Source organism: Phaethon lepturus, unplaced genomic scaffold (genome assembly GCF_000687285.1).
Source record: "Phaethon lepturus isolate BGI_N335 unplaced genomic scaffold, ASM68728v1 scaffold37850, whole genome shotgun sequence".
In the NCBI taxonomy this organism is placed as follows: Eukaryota; Metazoa; Chordata; class Aves; order Phaethontiformes; family Phaethontidae; genus Phaethon; species Phaethon lepturus.
This window is the reverse complement of record NW_010511846.1, coordinates 9,992-17,652: the sequence shown is the minus strand read 5'-3', so window position 1 is coordinate 17,652 and position 7,661 is coordinate 9,992. Positions and strand designations below refer to the sequence as shown.

The 7,661-nt window shown below is 45.4% G+C and overlaps 1 protein-coding gene across 2 annotated transcripts in view; it reads right to left on the bottom strand.

The window, feature by feature from the left end:
• Window positions 1-458: 458 nt before the first annotated feature.
• SLC13A3 (solute carrier family 13 (sodium-dependent dicarboxylate transporter), member 3) overlaps window positions 459-7,661 on the bottom strand; it is a 16,274-nt gene continuing 9,071 nt past the window's right edge. Inside the window, exons 6-12 of one of the 2 annotated variants that reach the window (XM_010285107.1) lie at window positions 6,657-6,752; window positions 4,758-4,862; window positions 3,650-3,747; window positions 2,273-2,385; window positions 1,749-1,910; window positions 1,258-1,395; window positions 459-651 (exon numbers count right to left, since the gene is read on the bottom strand). In XM_010285107.1, coding sequence (XP_010283409.1) covers window positions 466-651; window positions 1,258-1,395; window positions 1,749-1,910; window positions 2,273-2,385; window positions 3,650-3,747; window positions 4,758-4,862; window positions 6,657-6,752 — 898 coding nt within the window. In that variant the 3' untranslated portion in view covers window positions 459-465. The remainder of the gene's footprint in view (window positions 652-1,257; window positions 1,396-1,748; window positions 1,911-2,272; window positions 2,386-3,649; window positions 3,748-4,757; window positions 4,863-6,656; window positions 6,753-7,661) is intronic. The other variant, XM_010285100.1, reaches the window with a different exon arrangement.

Sequence of the window (7,661 nt, the reverse complement as noted above, 5' to 3'; positions counted from 1 at the left end):
CGGCTAGAAGCACCCGGCCACACCACCTTCCCCCAGTCAGGTTCTGATACACACACTCACATTGGGTTGCACATAAATAATCCAGTTGCCTCCACCCTGTTCCCAGGGCTACTCTCCAAAACAAGGTAGGGTATCAGAAGCTAGAGCAGCAAAGCTCACTGGCTTTCGCATGGGGAGAGGCATCTACCCAAAGATGCTCGACGCTTACAGGGTTGTCCAGTTAACAACGACCTACAACAGATGGACTCCGGGAGAGTCTGATTGGTACCTGTGGAAGGTGGGGAAAGATCTTCAGAGAAAGTAACAAATGGATGTTGTGACACCGACCAGTATTTCTAAAAATAAAATTAAACCAGAGGGTCCCATACAGTGTGAGCAGCCACGTGGCTTTCCTCCTGTGCATACTCTGATGATTCCATTGCCCAAGTCCTAAGTGAGTGAGTCCTTCCCCGGGGGTAGCTTTGTTCATATTTTATTTAGTGCACTTAAAGTGACATTTTCTACAGCTGTCAAGAGTGAGGTGGCATTTTCTGCATGGATGTTGGCCCATGCAGGGAAGGTCCCCAGCTGGAAGATGCTCTTGGCCCATGTGTTCATAGCCAAGCTAAGCAGCAGAACTCCCATAAGATTCATGAGCAACCCCGTTCTGGCCTACAAAAGAAATACAAAGACAGCTGTTGAGTTTAGACTGGACATCTACAGCATGTGAAGCATGAAGCTATTTGAACATAAACATTATAAAAATGGAAGGCTTAATTGCCGTTAATATTAGCAACATCTTAAGCAGGCTTTCTTAAGCCACAAAGGCCATTCTGCAGATGCTTACCAAGCTTTGATCCATCAAAAACATTAACATCTGTTTAACCTCAGGAATGTGAGCAGGAACTGCGACTGAGCCTAATTTTACTCATAAGCTTTATTTCACTGAGCTGGGGAACTTTTGCTGTATCCAGAAACATATGAAAGTTGAGCTGCTGACACTAGCAGGAACAGAAGCCGGGTCTGGGAGATGCTGAGCACATTCAAGACCAGCTTTGTCACCATTTGGAGCCACACTGGCTCCAAATTTCACAGGGCCAGACGTCATGCAGGCTCCTTCCATATCCCCGTGCCTTCAAGCACTGCTGAGAACAGTATCAGACTTCTGTCTTTTCACTTTACTACATACTGAACTAGTAACAATCTGGAAAACTCCTTTTTTAAACACTCCACTCAGGCTGACTGCTTTCAGTTTTTTCTGTATCTAAAAGAACTTACCATATCCTTGACCATCAAATGTCCAGAAGAAAACGCAATTGAGTTAGGAGGTGTTGAGACTGGCAGCATGAATGCGTAAGAGCATCCTATAGTTCCTGGTATCATTAAATAGAGGGGATTTACTTTCAGGCGAATGGCCTTGAAAAAGAGAAAGGAACAGAAACTGTTACTTTGGGGATTAGAAGTCATAGGCAGATATATCAAAGAACACAAACAGCCAATGCACCGTGCACAGCTGTATCCCACACTCCATGATAAACAATCATATATCTCGCCAACAACATCTGAAGGATTATTATCCTTCGGGGTCCACGTTATGCTACAGGCACTTGCTTTGCTGCTCCCAAGGATTTCAAAGTGCCTGAGGCCCAGGAGCAGGAGAACCGTAGGGTGCCTGTCCCAGCACAGACAGAATACAAACCTGCCCATCCAAGGGGCAGGGCGAAGAGGAGAGTAGAAGAGGAGCTGGTCTTGCCATGGGACTACCTTACCAGCTCTGCCAAGACAGGCAGAAAGATGATAATAGTGGCGGTGTTGCTGGCAAACTCTGTGAATAAGGCGATGACAATCGTGATGAGGATGACAGCCACGGGCGGTGGTACCCCCTCCAAGGGATGCAGACGGCCTCCAATCCAGACAGACAAACCGGACTCCTGCAGAAGGGGAGAGCAAACAAGCTGCAGAGCAGAGCTCCTGCTTCCCTGGAGGTGAACTGATCCTCTCCTAGAACTGCAAATTACACGCGACCTTCACCGACCCACACAAGCACCTATGTGCCGTGTTCTCAAGGTATTTAACAGCAAGCAGCTTGAAAGGAGTTGCAAGATCTCTGCACCTCCTTCATTATCTGCTGCACACTGCTGTCACTAGGAGTTGAGAAACATGTCCCTCAAGCGTTGTGACCCCGCAGATGCAAGTTTCCCAGAGCCAAATGAGAACCCCAAGTGACACCGTGATAAAAATCCAACTCCGTTGGGCAGGATGATTGCAACGTGGCATCTGCAGCGGGCCTCACCTCACAGCCCTTTGCCATGGCAAAGCCTCCTCCAAGCAGCAAGATGATGTTCCAGGGAACTGTCTCTTGGGCCTTCCTCCAAGTCAGCAAGGGCTGCGTCTCAGTGTTTGGTGCTAGAATAAGAGAAAACCCCCATGTCAAACACCCACCCAGAGAGGAGCACGTCAGTCATCATCTGACAGAATGATATCATGAGCCTGACATCAGTGCTGAAGCTCACCAACCACGAGTTGCTGATGGTTAAAACATACATATGGAGTCTCTTAAGCTAGACAATTAACAGATCATTTAACTTAATATAAGAACTTTAAAAAAAGGAAAAGAAATTCTAGCCCTTAAGGATTTCTTTGAGGCTTTCTTGAAGGAACACTTTAATATCAGGTCAATGTTCCCTCTGTAACAGACATAAACATTGTCCTCAACAAATGGGAGTCCGTGGAAGGAGGAAATTTTCTACCATTTGAATTATGAATATGTTACTAATTTTCCACTTGCCGTTCAACAGCCGGCGAGTTTTATAGCAGAGAGCTCATCTCCCCTAAAGGCCACCTCTTAATAGATGATGAAGTGAGCTCTGTCATATGGAAGAATGCGCTAATGGGACCGTAATTTTCTGTTGAACAGGGTCACACATATTTTATCCAGAGGAGGCCTGATTAAACATATTTCTGTTTATGGACAGCACAACAAAGGACTCAGAGCAGCCCGTACTTTGTTCCCACGGACCCCAGGTGGTGCTGCACCATCCACAAAGGACCTTCGTCAGCTGCATCTCCACATTAAGACCATCTCTTATTCCAAGTGGCTTGTGAACTAAAATTTGTATCTCATTGCTACTCAAGAGGACAGATCCAAGATCTCAAAAGATTCCTGGTACCAAAACCTGCTGGAGAGTTTGGGATTTAGGAGTTTAAATTCTAAATCATTCTGGGAACTGAGGGAGGGTCCCTATTTTTGAGTACAGACAACTAGCCCAGCTCTGCCCTCTCAGAGGTTCATGCACCCCCCTGAGGGACAGGAGCTGTTTGGGAGTCAGAAACCAAACCTCTGTTTCACAATCAGGTCTGCTACGGTAAATCAACACCGATTTCAGTTCGCTTCAAGCCACCATGGCATCATCTCTGACAGCTACATGAGCAACCGAGTCATTTCTGTAATCGGCAGCAGGGCAGCGTCTGCCAAACCTCTTCTGGCGCTTCAGAAAAAATCCTCTGTATGATCAAATTGCACCTTCAAACCACGCGGCTCCCGACGGCCAGCACAGCTGCTGGGGCTGGTGCAGGTCCAAGCGGGGATAGTCTGGGCTCTTGCCCCGTGCCTGCCCTGCCAGAGCACAGGCGAGGGCAGAGTCGCTGCCCAAAGGGGTCTCCTGCTTACCTTTCAAGTCAAACCACCACCTGAAGGAAGGTTTTTGCGAAGGGAAGAAGAAGAGTATAATCACAATGGTGATTCCCGTAACTGCGTCTGAGATAAACCTGTCCAAAAGCAGCAGAAACACTTGTAAGAAGCACAATCCTGTAGAATTACAAAGTTTCTGAGAACAGGAATTTACCAAAGAAGATTACAAGCTTCCATCAGCTTTGAACAATGCTCATTGTTCACAGCTCTTTTCTTTTTAATTCCCCGTCGAGCTACATTTCTACAATGGGCTGTGAACCCCCTAGAAAAGCTGCCCTACAAATGTAAAAACCAGGATCTAATCCCCACCACACTGATGCTCCGGCTGTTCGGATTGCAGAGTCATGGCCAGTCCATGAGTGGTTGTGAGGACAAGTTTCTTCAGCTCATTGCAGGGAGGAAGAGGGGCAGAGCCGAGACCACCTTGTTTATGAGAGTTCTTTGCAAAATGCTCAGACTCTAAGGTGAAAGGCAAGCTCCCTCCAGCAAAGAGCTTAAGCATGTGTTTGATCGTAAGGAGCTATTAACTGATGAGGAAAAAGTCCATAACTACTTTGTTGTATTAAGGAATCATTCATTAATCTAGGGCTTTATTTTAAAAAAACTATGAAGGTCTCTTCTGTTAAGAAATAACAACACCTTCTCTGAGCTGTAGCACTCCCCGACTGCTGTATCCGTTCGTCTTCCCGAAGTATGTATGTCACAGAGGAGACAAACTTGTCAAAGAGACAGGATAGCACTCAGGGTCAGCTCCTGCCATCTCTCTTCAGTCTCCAGACCTCCAGTGAAATCAGTGGATCGCATGAAGAATTCAGTATTCACTGTAAATGTACCTATAAACCGCATTCCCAACATTAAAACCCTAAGGATGGCCTCAGATAGACATAAGCCAACTTCCCACCAGGCTTCATGTACCTCCTCCGGGAGACAGAAACAATAAAGCTGGCTCTGCTATTTGAAGCTCAGTTTAATTTATTCCAGGAAACCTGAGTAGTAGCGTTAAGCAATGCAATCAGAAACCCAGGAATCTCAACGACTTGGAAATGCTTTTGAAAAATGTGACAGTGGAATGAAAATAAAATCTTACCCTGGTGCAAAGAAGCTTGCCCAACCTGGAATGAATTTGGGATCCCTGGAGAAAAGCATGAGCGCAAACATGCAGAAGAAGAAGAAAATTGCCTGTTCGGCAAACCTAAAATGAAAAGAAATACAGTTAAAATGCTGATGTGCTAAAGGGGTGGATCCAAGCTAGGGCAAATATTGAGCTCAAGCTGCAGCGGCTTGGGTGAGAAGTTAGGCTGGTTTTCTAAAAATAACTACAGTGAAACATTGGAATAGATTGTAAATCTATTTGTAAATATTGATATCTGCCAGCAATCTCTTATCGGAAGACAGTAAGGAGAGACAAGACAGGCATCAGGAATGCCCAGACCAGATGTCACAACAGGCGTACGCAAGGTTGACCCTCTGGCTGTGGCAGAGAGGAAAGGCCAAGGAGCTTCTCATGGTCATTCCTCTCACCACTGCTCTCGGGGATGTCCCTAAGGCACGGTCAGCCAGGGACAGCTTCTCTCCAGCTCAAGCAGTGTAGAAGGATGGCTGAAATTCAAATCATGTATGAGACAACAGGAACAAACTTCAAGGTCAAAATCTAAACAGTATCCCTTAGATATGACAACATGCAGGGCAAATGACAATATCATTGGCTAAGTATCAGGCTTGACTCTAGTGGAGTCAAGATTTAACCAAGACAATACCTCAAAACACTGTTTAAAATCTCTCTGAGCAGAAGGAAGGGCATTTAAACCATTGGGAGGAGGCCGCTTGCATTGATTTTAAGTTATAGGGTTGCTAATCAAATTGGTAGAGCACGGCTTAATGGACTTTCTCACTCCTAGAGACCTCAAAGTGGGACTTTGATTCTTTCAGAGACATTTTGCAGGCTGCTCGATAATGTACTGAATGGAACAAATAATAAACCAATTTCTTTCATTTACAGCACAGGCACAGACAACTGTCTTTGAAGAGCCACTCCATTTTCCACACAACAGCAATAATTACAGTGTCAATAGCATGACACAAACATTTCTGAATCTTCACAGCATCGCCATGAAAATACTATTTTACAGATGGAGAAACACAGACCATTTAAGGTTAAGATCTTCAGTTTCAAAAACCTTCACCAGCCCTGGCTGCCCAGAATATCAGTGGCTGGTTGGACATACCTAGGGTTTGATGCTTGAAGACACTCAACTTTTCCTGCTTCCCCCTTTTTTGGCATTTCTCAGAAGTCTAAAACTCATGTTTTTGCTGGTTCCTTTCTCCAAAATCTGATGCCCATCATTGCAATTTGCACCAAGCTTTTTCCAGAAGACAAGATCTTTGAGAAACTACAATAGGAAGCTAAAAGAGTCTTGTTCTTTCTTCGCCTAATACAGTTGAAGGAGTTATTCACAAAAAATAATGTATTCCATGACATGGATTTGACTTCTTTCCATATGCTTTCTTTGAGCAGCTATTAAGATTTCTTAAAGTATATCCACAATCTATATGATTCATATCTATCATATGATTCATCAGCCTTCTCAGTAAATGCTTCCTGCTTCGCACAATAAGTATGCACAAACGTTCAAAATTCAGCCTGTGTTGGTTAGCACATAACACCCACAGGATTGTTTTTGTCCCTGGAGCAGGAAAATTACAAACAGTAATTAAACAACCCAGCATGAATTCATTCTATGACATGAGCTTTGTTCTTGAGAAGATTTTAGTACAAGCTGCTATTCGCGATTATTCCCGTTAGTGAAGGTGGAGAGGCTGGAGTGTGCAGAAAGCAAACTCCAGCAGCTTACAAACACTCTGAGTGGAAACATCTATTTCATTTTCTTCTAAAAAACTCCATTTCCCCCAGTTCTCCGCTCTTAAGACAGGACATTTCCAACCCACTTGATTTCTTTTTCATTTCGGTCCCGACTTCACGACTCACTTTATTGGACCCAGTTTCTGATAGTCCTCCTTTATCACTTCTCTGGCTCGGGCTTCTGCATCCACTCTTATATTTGACTTTTTCATTCTCCAGCCCCTGCCAAGAAACACAGATATATCTTTACGTGCCTCTAACATAACTGACGCGTAGCAAATGCTGCATTTACCGCTGCAGCACGTGCACGCACGACGCACTCCGCGGTGCCTGCTCTGCAGTTTCAGAGCCGCACACCTCTGCTGGCTCAGCGTGCGTTATCCCCAGACCACGAAGACCGATGACGAAGAAGGTCTCTGGTGCAGATACAGGCAATAAGGCCCTGTTTTATATATCCTCTCTCTCTGCATTCACACAACGGAGAACCTGCAGAGGTTAGGAAGTTTCCCCTCATTTATATTCTAAACTGTTTCCTCCAGCATGGGCTGCGATTGCCAAAAGAGAATCCCGACGCTGCAGGATTTCCTCATCTCTAGTAGATACCTACTTGGACAGAATAACTAGGAAGAGGGTGACATGGAAAATTAATCTGTCCCTCCGCTTCTCAAGTCACTTGCAATTTCCTGGGTGATCCCAGGATTCTGCTGAGGATCAGCAAAAATGTGAGGAATTTCTAACTGGCCGGGAATGTTAATGTGCCCCTGGCTAAGCCTCTTAGCCCGGCCACACTGACCGCACACACCGTTTGGTCCGCTGTAGTACGTGCATACAAATGATACATTCGTACCTCGCACCACATCGCCCATCGCAGCCCATGCCGCCGAACCCGGCTTCTAACCCCGCCTGTGACCTTGATTAAACCTAAAAAACCCAACTTTCTGCATCAGATGCATCTGGCCCCGCGGTGCCCGTGCCTCCTTAATTCATTCACCATCGCAAAGGGATATCGTGTCTGGATCTTCTACGTGGTCGAGTGGTTGAACATTCAGAAATTCCTGAACCTCAAATAGATATGTTTGGCCTTTTAATTTCGTATTTTGGGGGGGGGCTACTGACGGCAGCAGCATCTCA